Consider the following 14,421-nt stretch of genomic DNA (forward strand, 5'->3'; position numbering starts at 1 on the left):
GAAACAATCTCTTTGTGTTGGGTAGGCTTGGAACAAAATGGCAAGTGTAACAACTGATGGAGCTCGATCTTTGACTGAGAAAAATATTTTTTTTAATAAAAAATATCCTGACCATTAATTCTAAACAGGAAAGTTTGCACAAAGCTGCATAAAATTTTATTATTATATTGTCCATATTTCATAGTAATGAAACTTAATAGAGCTAGGGATGTTAACCACGGGTAGTTCCGATTTATGAACAAAATAATCCAACGTATCCGCTAGCTTAGCATGGGCAAGGCAAATCCCAAGGAAGAAATTGTTATATTACTTGAAGGACATTGACTGTGACTTTGATACCAATATTTCTAATGAAGAGCAAAAGACAGATTTCATGTTTTTTTATAACTGCTATTGCAATTGGTTGCTTATATATGATATATAAATGCATGTTAAATCTTTTCAAACAAGGATTTGCCATTTCTACAGGCAAGCAAAAGAAATAGTTTTTGCCATTTTCCTTTGCTGAAAGGTGAAACTATTTTTAGAGAAATAATTAAAAGTACAAAACTTATTAAGATTCCTTAATTGTGCAATTTATAAAAGCAAATGTTAAGACGTCAAGAACCAGTTTTAAATATTATCAGCTCACCATTTAGCGCAGAAGCTGATTCAGCTCCAGAGGACATAACTCTAAGCAAAGAGAAGTTCCAGTCAGTACTTCCACGGGAGTCTTATGGGTGCCAGAACCTATATTTTCAAAATTAAAAAAAAACCTTTGCTGCTGTTCACACTGTTTGGGTACACATACATCTGTTCTTCTTCTTCTTTGTTCTCATTGTACATATTCGAGGGTTCAGATCAGTAATTCTATATCTGAGATGATCCGCGCAGTGGTTTTCAGATCAGGCAGTTCTCCAAATAGTCTTTGGAGAGACTTGTTCAGGTCTCTTCATTTAGTATACACCATTGAAGGACATGGTCAGCATTCTCTGGTGATGCTCCATAAGGGCAGGTTTCCCTCGTCCCGACATTTAACTTCAGGAACATATATTTATGTCTCATTGAGTGAGCAAACATTTGTTTGTGGAAACTAAACAAGTATAATTACTGGTCAATGTTGACTAACTTATTTGACAGCAGTCACAGGGGTAACAACTAGTAAGATAGTTTCACAGTTCCGGAACAATATGCACGAGTGTAAAAAGTAAAATACCGCACATTAAGTAAAAATGGAAATTTGTGGAGATATTGTGATATAAAAAGACAACAGAAATTTAAAAAAAGCGTAAAATTTGTTTCCAAAATGGCTAACTCTTGTTGTCATTTTTCAACGCGGAGTGTGAAAAAAAAAGAAAGAAAAGTGACTATAATACAGTGTAAATATGAAATAAAAAACATTCTTCACAGTTAGCGAACGTATCTTTCTAAAATATAAACATATATGCTGCCCGCCATTCCCAAACTTTTTTTTAATGCGGCCCTCGATAAAAAAAGTTGCCCACCCCTGCTCTATTATCTTGAACGACTGCACCTTTGCGCATCATAGCAACAACACGCTTCCCGAATGAAATATAGAAAACTTTCTTGTCAAGTTAAGGATTCCAAATGATAAACTCCTCAGTTACATAACCAAGGAGGGCCGGATTTAAGTAGGTGACGGCCCCGGAGCAGAATTTTTAAGGAGGTCTACAATTTTTTCGAAAGCTGTAATAACGATCGGCCTATGAATAAAAATACTTATAGACCTATCCTAAAGCATGCTGTATTTTTAGAAAAAAAGAAACATACTAGAGTTCTTGAAAATTTAATCTCAATTTCCTTTAAAAAATACTTATGTTCTAGTTAAAAACAGTGTATATTTGTGAGTTTGTGAACTGTAAGGCTTTTGGTAGAGGCACTACCGTCAATCCGAAGCTGTATTGACTTATTCCGGGAATGCTACAAGCGGACACTTCTTCATCACGACATTTTTGCCAGCCGTAAAAAATGCGAAAAAAATTGTTAAGAGAAAAAAAATATATTTTCTAACCCCTCGAGATTCGAATATTTTTTAAGGGGGGGGGGGTGGCTTTTCTTGTGGATATTCCGGGGCTGTAGCCCAGTCTGCCCTCCTTTTAATCTAGTCCTATAACCAACGGTCTTATGCAGTACAGTAACATATTTCTCTTGCGCACAAATGTTGGCAGCACTATAGTCCAGGTCTAATTAATGAATTCATTGCAGAATGACATGTTCAGTACATGTAGACTAAACATAGAAGTCAATTCTATTAAGAAAAGGAAGAGAAATATCCAAAGCTTTGCTTTGTCTTACAATAAGGTAAGAAAAGTATTTACAAAATTAAGCATATGAGATAGAATTGCACATTTACAGCCATATCTTTCAATACTGTAAGATTTATTTCCCTTTTTCTACATCAGACATAATTACCACTAATTGATTTATCAATTTGATAATCTTTTATTGATTTATGATTCGTTATAACTAAAAATATAGTAAAGTTCCCTTTCAGACCATGCGATCGACAGGACAGAGGATGGAAAGCTGTATCTTTGAATAATTGTGCAGAGTTTAAACTTGATCCGAGAATGTGAAGTGGGATAGATAACATGTACAAAAGATATTTATACTATATAGAAACTTGTACAAAAGATATTTATACTATATAGAAAGACGAAGTGAGTTGATATAAGCTTTCTAAAAAAAAATGTCTTTCCTCTATTTGATAAGTTTGATATGTCTATTTTCCAAGTTATAAAAAATAAGTAATATTCGCTGATATGTTTTCATTGGATGGCTTCACACTTAGTAGAATATACTTCTAGTGATATATTTTAGCTTTCCTGGAATAGTTTTTTTTTTCTTTTTGCGTGTTTCCTATTGCTTATTTTCTTAGATTTTGAGGTACTACTGGAACTTTGACCTGTATTCCCAATTGTCCTGTGCTCGAACCTTGGCGTTACCCTCAGACATGTACGTTGTATGTTCTTTTATAAATGTCTGAGTGACACTCACTAATGCACGTTGTATGTTCTTTTATAAATGTCTGAGTGACCCTCATTCATGCATGTTGTATGTTTTTTTAAATAAATGTCTGTGTGTCTCTACTGTTGTGTACAAATGTTATGTTAATATTTGAGCTATTAGACGAAGCTGGTGAATGCAGATCAAAAATGTATGAGGTAATTGACATAACATTTGGAATGTATGTTGCTATATGGTGATCAACAAAACAAAGTTTACCACTTGGAGATGTCTGTTAAATGGTACACGTTAGCCCTTAAAGTTACCCTCTTACATAATGCATTGGTCAATAATGGTGCATTTAGTTTCTCTGGTTAAATGAAAGTTTAAATCAGATAAAGATTAGTTGAAACAAATTGCAGATAACAGTGTTTTGTTCTACTCTCTCTTTTTTCTGTTTTCCGTCTGTTTTTCACTCTCTTTCTCTTTTTTCTCTAACTTTCTCTTTTTTCTCTAACTTTCTCTTTCTCAATCTCTTCTTTTTTCTTTATTTCTATTTTTTATCTCTCCTTTCTTTTTCCCAACCTGTCTGTCATTCTATGAGCATGATAGTTGAGCTAAACAAAAACAATTAAAATGTTTGGAATTGAACATTAAACAATAAAGATACATTTATTATTAAAGAAAGAATGGGTCTTACCTTTGCATGGGGCAGGTCATAAACTAATTGTATAGATACTGCTAGAGTGTTTAGAAACAAACCATAGTTGACGGACTTTAAACGCGACATTTAGTGACAACACAGATTAGTGGGTTCTACTTTAGTACATCAGGAGGATAGGCCAGTTGGTGTTAGGAATTCAATGTTATGCTATCTTATTACGGACAGAGACTTGACTGTGACCTTTATTCTTCATTCAAGAATTTAAAGGTGTGGACTTACTCCTACATATCCTGGCTAATGTGTAAGTCTTGTTCCATAGTAGTTTTAAATGCATCCACTACGCCAGTACAAGAAACACAGACATCTTGTGAGTAATGTGTCGAAGTCAGACAGACATCAAACAGTTACAAGAACAAGGCCTATCAAACTACTCAGTAATGAAAAATAAACAATATAAGTATTAGTACCCCTGATGGATCTCCTGGATAGTCATATAGATATAAATTTTAATGCACTGAATAATTAATCAAGTGATACTTCTGTAACTTAAATCAAATTTCTTGGCACACAGCCCGAGTTAATGTGCCAAATGTCAGCTCGATAGAATGAATACAAGATTTTAAGATAAATGAATCAAATGACAAAAGTGTGAGTACATATTAGAAAAACAACAACACGTGACTTAAGTGTAAGTATCATTTTAACATCTGTTTGGTTCTGTTCTTGGTACTTTGATTAAACAACTAAGCAGCTAAGTAAAGTAGGTGACACATGTGTGTACTGCTAGGCTGTCTAGGCTAGTGATAATGTTGTCATTAGTAAATCAATGATAAACATGTATAGAGTCGTGTCCTAAAACACTTCCCATATGTTTGGCATACAATGCACAACAATTTGTTGGATATAATGTTGCAGAATGGCTGGACACATTCTACCATTTGTGAGCCTCCTTTCTCTATGGCTCCGTGCTGGGATCAATCCCTTAAAGCATGGTCCAGTTATCTGGCAGTGTTCTGTAGGGTTGGTTTGTCTTCTCACAGGGCATGACCCCCCCCCCCCTTTCCCCGCATGTACCAGTTCTATCGATTTACAAGACTAGGTGTATCTTCGAAAACGATTCTGAGCTCCCTGTACTCATGGAGAATGTGTTCTACAGTCTTCCATGTGAGAGTGTCGACATTTGGTATCAGGGTACTCTCGGATCGTAGCAAAGTAGGTTCTTTTCGGACAGTGTCCCGTGTCAAAATAAACTGAATTTTGCCTGATCCTCTCTTTCTAGCTGCCACCACTGGTCTTTTTCCTGTTTGGGCGTTTTAGAAAGTTCCAGACTCCCCGTCCCGTACGACTATGGTCACAGCTATTCTACCGACCAGTTGGCAAGTCTTCTTCATTAGCGTGTAGTTGGTCTTCAACTGATTTATGCGCACTGAGCTGATCCGAGGGTGTTTTATATTACATCTGTTCTTTTTTTTAAATAATATTCTGAACTTTTTAATCCGCTCTTTAAATCTTATTTGTCTTGTCATAAAGTAATGAAAAACAAATTTATAATACAATCAATACATTTAGTGGTTTAGCTTTACATTGGAAGGAAAATTTTCAAGTTTTGTTTATTAAAAAAGCAAATCAGAGCACGAGATTACATCTAATACTTTTTTTCTAGTCTCATGGGAATAGTGGTATGTAAAGATTTTATTGTAGTGTTAAGACAAAATAGAAAGTAGACATTTTGAATATAAAGTCTTGGCAAAATAGAAAATAGACATTTTAAATATAAAGTCTTGGCAATATAGAAAATAGACATTTTGAATATAAAGTCTTGGCAAAATAGAAAATAGACATTTTGAATATAAAGTATTGGCAAAATAGACAGTAGACATTTTGAATAAAAAGTCTTGGCAAAATAGAAAGTAGACATTTTGAATATATAGTCTTGGCAAAATAGAAAGTAGACATTTTGAATATAAAGTCTTGGCAAAATAGAAAGTATACATTTTGAATATAAAGTCTTGGCAAAATAGAAAATAGACATTTTGAATATAAAGTCTTGAAAGGAAAGAAAGACAGAAAACATGACGCACAAACAGATAAAATGACAGAGTAAGACAGACAGAGATAGATAGATAGATAGATAGATAGATAGATAGATAGATAGATAGATAGATAGATAAATAGATAGATAGATAGATAGATAGATAGATAGATAGAGAGAGAGAGAGAGAGAGAGAGAGAGACAGAGAGAGAGAAAGATAGATAGGATAGATAAAGAGATGTTATATCTATGTAAATTATTTAATTAATTTGATTAAGGGAGATAAAGTTTAAGATACTGAATATTGAGAAAATAATAATATATTTAAAGTGTGATAAAGAAATGAGTGAACAAAAAAAAAAGAATGTAAAATGGAAGAAGAGCAAGAGACAAATGAAAGAAAGAAAGAAAGAAAGAAAATAAAAGAGACAATGAAATAGATTGGCCTAAAGACTTCGACCATATTGCATTTACCAACTCTCAAAGTTTGTCAAGTTTTATACCTTTCTTCTTTCATCAGGTAAAGCCAGCCAACCAATCAAATACGTCCAAAACATATTGACTACCATAGAATCCCAAATCTAATTCTGGTGGCTAATTTTGAAAATAACATGTTATACTTTATATCAACTATCATTTGATAGTTCTTTAGATTTAACTTGACTCGTGTGATGCTGAAGTGGTCGATCAAACGACTCGGTTTTATTCGTCCTGAAACACTATTTGCCAAACTCTCTGCCGTTGGGCCTTGATCATAAATTCTCTTATCAATGGGCTTTTTGTTTTCTCTCTATAGACGTGTCTTCCACTTGTTCTTGCCTGGACTTGCTGTATATCAGTGACAGAGTCCAGAGCTTCCCAAGTATTCTCTGTGTCAACTGATGCAATCAAAGCGTACCTAGATCTAATGAATGCAGAGAGAAAGCTCTACGGACTTGTACCCCTGGTAAGCAGGAAGAATCAAGTGCTTGTTGTGTCCAGGCGATTGATGAGTATCGAGACCTTAAAAATGTATCGATAGCCTATGGATTTTCTATTTAACAACCTCAGAGACTACATCTAATTGTATAATAAATTATTCTTAAATTATTAATTAGCCAACCAAAAAAATCAAGAATTCAATTTATCTTATTTCAACTAATCTATCTACTATCTATCTATCTATATTGTGTGGCATTTTACTCATGTTAATTTTAGATTTTCCCTTTGAAAATTCTTGTGTAACTAAAGAGGCCAATCCTTGATACACAGCTGTGGTCACAGGTTGGGCATATGTAATCACCAGGCGCCGTTGCATTTCTTATCTATCTATCTATCTATCTATCTATCTATCTATCTATCTATCTATCTATCTTTCTATATCTATATCTATATCTTTATACCTATCTATCTATTTATCCATCCATACTAATATTTAATTTTTTTCAAAATACTTTAGGGCTGGAACAATGTTTTGAGGAACAGGGCCAATACGTATGGCCTTATATGTGATAATCACAGAGGTTATGGTGCACCAGCTGATAAATATGGTCAACTTTTGTTCAAGACAAGCAGTAAGTCAATTGTATTACTGTCTCCGACCCTGCGCCTGTCTATTTATTATGCCTTTTGTTTTTCTATGGAGCTATCATTGACATTCTCTTCAGAACTAGGATACAATCGTTTCTTAAAGAAACAGCTAAAGAACTGAGACCAAAGAAAAAGGACAAACGCTGAAGATGAAAATAATTATTTCAATACATGGCGACCAAAAAGCAAAATATATATGAAATATAATTGTTTTTCATAAGGGCTTGGACCACTGATGTACACCCCGATTGGTCACAATTTAGTATTGTTTGAAAATTTTAAAATGTCCAAAGTCAATACTTTTAAGATTCGAACATGCCAGATCAAAAGTCAAAGCTTCATTTTTTAACAGTTTTATAAACTTTTTCTTAATCCTTGAAGTCTGACCTTTGTTTCTTTTACAGTGGATCGGACGGCCACATATTCTTTTGAGCCCCCTGAATGCATTGAAATATTGGAAGCCATTGACCCATGCATTTTATTATCACCTTCATCCTGCCGCTACAGAAAATAGTCCTACATACATTTGATTTGGTTTCTCTAACTTTGTAAAGACAAACACATGACCTATTTGTGCAGCCATTTCGAATTTTTTTAGGGGGGGGGGGAGAAGTATTAGATTATTCTCAAATAATGTTTCAAATGTAGAGTAACGCTTTTGTGCTTCAAAGGAAAGATTTTTTTAATGAATATTTTGTATAAACAAGATGGTTGCCAGGTCGTGCGGTTTGCGCGCTGGACTGTCGTTCGGATTTATCGACGGTCGAGGGTTCAAACCCTGCCCGCTCCCATCCCCCGTCGTCCTACGGGAGGTTTGGACTAGGAAGTAAACTATCTTCAACTCTGAAGGAACATCCGAAACATGTAAAACATTTGACAAACAAACATTTTACAAGTAGATGGGAAAAAGGTGCGTTCTAAGGACACTTTAAAATTAAATAGAAATCAATATTAAATTGTAATATAAGAATCGATTATATTACGAATCAATTAAAACAGTTTCTTAGTGAGCACATTAGAAAATACAATTAGTGCAACAATTATACGTAGTTAAAGCAGGACTAATAATCATTAAACAATAAACACATATTAGTAACACTAAACACAACACACGTGCATTAGGATGGAAAATCATTATCCAAGGACATATATAAAAACCCAAGACACATACAACACATAAAATATAACACACATGACATATAATCACAAACTGTATTGCACATTTGTCGTCCTTTAGACACATCGGCTGCATGGCGGTAAGGGGATGATGCCACTAATGCGCATGCTTTTATTTCATCTCCTGTATATTATAAGATAAGATAAGATCACCTCCGATCGAGAATGCAACCTATTCCCTAAATTCCTCTTTTAGGGAACACTCGCAATCGTTCAAGAAAAACTGGCCGTCTCCACAATAAAAGGATGTAATCAAACTGGACCTCAAAGCAGTGGACATTGATGCTGACCACTGGGAAGCCATAGAAAAGAAATGATGACAAAGAAAGCTATGGACAGCGAAAAACAAAAGCGTTGGAATCACCTCAAGCAATCAAAATGGAGCCAAGCAGAAAATGGCTAGTTTCTCTACCACCAAAGCCAATGAAATCTTTACTAGAGTAGCATATACACAGGAATGTCTCTTCAGAAAAGATGGCTAGTTTCTCTACCACCAAAGCCAATGAAATCTTTACCTGAGTGGCATATACACAGGAATGTCTCTCCAGAATAGATCCACAGTCGCATGTTGCACGTGATAAACCAAAGACGTTCTTCTACCCAGTGCGGGATTCGCCTAAAGGACATCGCAAGCGCTTAGCTTTCTCAAAGAGTTTATTGTAGAGAAAGATAAAAGAAAACATTACCTAATGTTGGCTAGCTTGTGCGCGATCGTCCCATGTCTCAAATAGCTTTAGGTTTTATTAAGTCTTGTTCCGGTCTTGGTTGTACCATTGAAGGGGGCCAGAAATTAAAGACATTATTCAGAACACAAATATTAGGCAGAACACGATATATGGGTTGTTGACACACATGACACGTACACAAATACACACGTAAACATACGTACACACACACGTACACACATACACACTCACGTACAAAGACTTACACACACACGTACACAAACACACACAGACACTCACGTACACAGACGTACACACACACAAGTACACACACATACACACACACGTACACAAACACACATGCACACTCACGTACACAGACGTACACACACACACGTACGCCCACACGTACACACAATAAACAGTAGAAATTTCAAAGTACACAATAAACAGTTTACACATGTTTCTGTACACTAACACATTACACAGTGACACACACATTACACATAACATGAACAAAAAGAACATAAACTAAAACACTATAAACGTATTAGATAAGGTAAGCATCTAGGCATATCAGTCCATATTCTAAATTAAGCCTTTAAAGCCCCTTTATATTCGAAGTATACGCTTACCTATATGCATAACTCATTGAAATTATCGTAATTTTCTTAATTATGGAAAACATGACCTAATTGCTGATCTTGATTTCATTTGGAATTGAAATAATGTTTACAAGTCTGTCTGTCTGGTATGTGATTACTGTGTATTATTTTGAAAACTTCCTAATTTCTGATGTAGATGAAACTTTAAACAAACATTTGCTGTGCTTGACGAAATATGAATTAATTCGAAAATTGACCAGTTAGTCATTAATTATTGGTAATATTTTATTTTGTTTGATATCGACAAAAAGAAGCTGAATTCTACAGCATTGAGATATATATATATATTTATTTATAGATATATGATAGATAGATAGATAGATAGATAGATAGATAGATAGATAGATAGATAGATAGATAGATAGAGTTGAAAATATGTAGTTCCTTCCCTTGTATAAGTCCCTTTTTTTTAAGTTTTCTTTTTAATTGTGTTTGTTAAAGAGTGTATTTACCTTAACATTGTACGCTAAACTTGTCCTAATGTTCTGGCAGGTCTGCCCTGTTTCTGGTTACATAAATCTATATAGGTACATTGTAAGTCTTTGAAGACGTCTGTAAGATTACCGTTACCGTTGCCACATTCAACTAACATTATGATATGGTAGATTTCGATTGTTCAATGTATAAACATACTCTCTGAAGTAAACGAAGGTTTCAATTGGCTTGATCGGAAACTTTACTTTTCTCTTTGCAACAGATAAATACACCCCACAAAATGGCGATCTGGCTAGGATGGCTGTGGCAGAGTGGCTTAAAGAAAAGAGCAGATTGGACCCTCCTGCCTACCGCTGCACTACCAGATCTATTCTACAATGCGCTCAGTACGCCCAGGTAAAATACCTGGTGGTTGAGACTATCTTTGTCGTCAATTGTTGGCATTGCAAAGTCGCCAATGAAATTTGTGCCTTTCAGATAACTAGATTTGGGTTACATAAATCAGTGCTTCTCAATCTTGGGTAGGCGTCAACACAGGGTCACAGGTTTGTTTATAATGAAATATAAAAAATCACAATTGGAAACAAGAAAAATTGATAAATACTTTTTAAAAAAAAAAGCAACGCAAAGCAAAGCTTATATAAAAGAAAGAACTGCACAATCATTATCATAGCTCTCAATATCGTTCGATTGTTTACCCTTTTCTATTAAAATAATACATTATCACTCATTAATTAACTTATTGCTTAGTTTTGTTTATTGCTTCAGGTATTGTTTTGGACAATAAAAAAGTGAGCAAACTTTTAACTACATTCGAGAATGGGCAACATTAACGTATACAACTTGTGCACCATACAGACTAATCGTTATCTTATCTTATCTTATCTTATATAATACAGACGTTACTTTAAAAAAGAAGATGATTACGTCCTACGCGACATGCATTTAGTCATGCATATTAATCAATGACTTAAATTCTGCCAAGTCACTGGTTTTCCTGGCTAGCTCAGGCAACCCATTCCATGCTCTAATAGCACCTAGCGAAGAAGGAGTATTTGTACAAATTTGTCCTAGCATATACACCAATACACCAATATTGTAACAAAAGTATGCCAGAAAAATGAATAAAAAAAAAAGATTTAATTATAATGTTTAAAGTTTGGACAGTGGCAGCCAAATGCGTGTTCGCGTTCCTTTACAAACAGTAGAAATCCATGGGCGAAGAAAAAGGAAAGTCTTAATCAAACTGCGAAACACTTCAATTTTTTTTTTAAATTTAAACGCGTCTGTTTCAGATTGTGAATAAAGACGCAAGACACGTTGGCTGTGGAGAGATGCAATGCTTCAGAAGAGTGGTCGTTTGTGGCTTTGACCATCCGTGAGTAGACAATCTTTTTTAAAGGATAAAATACTGGTATAAATGTGAGGATATTTTCGACATTGACTTTTGCTCCGCTCCAGTTCAACGAATGATCTGTTAGTCGCCTTCAGAGAATACATCCAGACTGGTAAACCTGGAACACTGAAGCAGGCGCAGAAGTGTTGGAACTCTTGAGCTGTGCTATTGAACTGATAGACGAACAAACAAACTTCTAAGGAAGACATCTTCTCTTTGCCTTTTCTATACTTTAACATTCTTTTCTTTTTTAAAAAAGCTTATATAAACTCACTTTGTGGTCTGTTTGTCTAACTTTCTGTCTATCTGGTAAACAGTTTGTAAACCTTATTTCTCACACACCCATTCTCATGTCTAATTGAAACTTAGCTCAATTATTCAGTGACAGTAGACAAGACATAAATAAATTTTAAAAATTAACCGAATCGTCAATAAAATACTCGTAATTAATTATATTAATTGATACCAGAAAGGGGAACTAATGTATAAAAAGTATATACAGATACGGCTGACTATGTAGGGTTTCGCCCCCTTAGACAATTTAATAAATTATCTTTCCCACACCTATTCTTGGATCAGTTAGAATCATTAAACAATAATTTATTTTACCAAACTAAATATGAATTGATAAAAATAAATCACCAATTACGCACTAAAATTCCATTAGTTAATGTAGTTCCCCTAACTCTTTGACTGAACACAACTTTTCAACCCACACAACCCTGCACAGAATAGGCCAGATCCGATAAAATTTGACAACGGAGTCAACAAAAACGCTATCTGCAGCATTCATACTCTCCCACCATCGATACTGCAGGCCGTGTAAGCAGGTTTACCTGATGACAAAATCCCTCTCTATTGATCCCAGACATACAACATGCTACATTCTAGAAAGAACATTCAGACCTGTCTATTCAGTACATTTTTAGATCCGTTCGTCATTTTTGTTCTCGTGTCTATGTTCTGTAATGTTATAGCAGAGCCTTGATCCTACATCACATTTCTTTATAAATTAAATTATAATTAATTATTGTTAATTAATTAATTTCATTGATATAGAAAAAGGGAAAAAAAAATTCTGCATGAATGCGGATTGTAATTGTTTGTGTGAAATTCTTTCCCTTAGATAATGATTTTTATTTTGCGTGTCACGTTGTATTTTCTTTTAACTGTATTCCATTTGTAAATAAATGATATTCATTAATATCTACATCAGTCACATTCATTTTCTTAAGAGCATTATCAAGCAGGGAAAATATTTTCTAAAACATTCCCCACCCCCTCCTCCAACTGGTACAATGAGTGATGTACATCTACACATTATTGTCTTGATATTCTATTATCTTCCTTGTTAGGATCTTTTTCATTCTGAGCCCCGATGACCACACCGTGTTTTAGTCTAAACTGTAGTCTCCCTTTAGCTTAACGAATCTGTTACACTTTCTCTATCTGTCAATGGCTAGGCTTTACGAATCTGTTACACTGTCTCTGTCAATGACTAAGCTTCTCTCAACGAAATATATTTTTTTTTTTACAGATTAAGTGGAACTGAGACCAAGAAACCAGGGACTTAACTCACTGTCCAAAAATAAAGATTCAGTTTTACACGGACTGCAATAATTTTGTTGTTTTTGTCATTTTGTGTAAATACCACTTTCCGTCTCTGATTAACAAAGCGTCGTACATTCTTATCTAATATATAATGTAGAATGTAAGGAATATGTATGTATGTATGTATGTATGTCCCCCATAAAAATCAAAACCTTTTAATCAATCTTTATAAAACAGTATAAATACGTGTTCCTTACATCATGGCGGAGACCGTAGTGTATGTGTAATGTCCATTTCACAGCCCTAAAAATAAAAATAATGCCCGAATTTATCTCTATTAAAGAATGGAACTTTTGAAACAAATCGGGTAAACCCCCTTTTACAGCATTTTATAATTGATATCAATTTTGTAACGTTTCTCACTATCCAGGCTCTCTGCAAACTGCACCGTACGACACAACGAAGATATAGAACCTCATAATTCAGGGCTCCAAAGTAACAATAACAGCTTCATTTCAAATACATCACAAATACTGTACAGTTGGCAACATCACTGACGGTCCAAAAACCTTGCCTCTGCTCCGGACTGACTTCACACACCGTTCTGGTTCTGACTTCTTCTTATATAATATAGATGCCACTTCAAAAAAGAAGATGATTACGTCCTACGCGTCATGCATTCAGTCATGCATATTAACCAATGACTTAAATTCTGCCAAGTCACTGGTTTTCCTGGCTAACTCAGGCAACCCATTCCATGCTCTAATAGCACCTAGCGAAGAAGAAGTATTTGTACAAATTTGTCCTAGCATATGGGACGAGGAATGTGCCTTTATCTTTGTGTCTTTCTGAGTATTTTATTACATTTTGTTTTTGTATTTGAAGATTATGGTTCAGTGTTTTGTGTGTAATTGCTACATTACTTTTGAGTCGTCTGTCCTGAAGGCTTTCTAAAATTAGTGATGTTACTAAAGGTGTCTGTTCCAGTTTCTTAATGTTTTCTTGAGGGGTCCCAAACAGAGGATGCATATTCTATTATTGGCCTAACCAAGGTTAAATAACATTTTAGTTTTTTGTTCTTACTTTTTGTTATCCTCAAATTACAGCCAGCGTCGTCATGTTCTTACGCTTGTTAATTTTCAAACAGAAATAAAAAGCTTGTTCACAGATGTTTGTGGACCCAAACAATGCTAAAGTTTAGCAGCAAAGTTTTTTAAAGTGTGGAAATACAGCTACTGTCCCCCATAAGACTCACGCGAATAACTAAATGGAACTATTTCTTCAGGTCATAATGTGCTTGCATGTATGTCCCCTGTTTGTTT

General features: G+C 34.7%; 1 protein-coding gene across 1 annotated transcript; it reads left to right on the forward strand.

Moving 5' to 3' along the window:
* The first annotated feature begins 5,180 nt into the window (after positions 1 to 5,180).
* On the forward strand, positions 5,181 to 13,160 carry LOC106059934 (uncharacterized). The gene is made up of 6 exons (XM_056008621.1): positions 5,181 to 5,289; positions 6,439 to 6,588; positions 7,081 to 7,195; positions 10,415 to 10,548; positions 11,448 to 11,530; positions 13,086 to 13,160. The coding sequence occupies exons 1-6, from the start codon at positions 5,278 to 5,280 to the stop codon at positions 13,120 to 13,122; spliced, it is 531 nt and encodes a 176-aa protein (XP_055864596.1). The 5' UTR covers positions 5,181 to 5,277; the 3' UTR covers positions 13,123 to 13,160.
* Positions 13,161 to 14,421: the final 1,261 nt, after the last annotated feature.

This window comes from Biomphalaria glabrata, chromosome 13, assembly GCF_947242115.1.
Source record: "Biomphalaria glabrata chromosome 13, xgBioGlab47.1, whole genome shotgun sequence".
NCBI lineage: Eukaryota > Metazoa > Mollusca > Gastropoda > Planorbidae > Biomphalaria > Biomphalaria glabrata.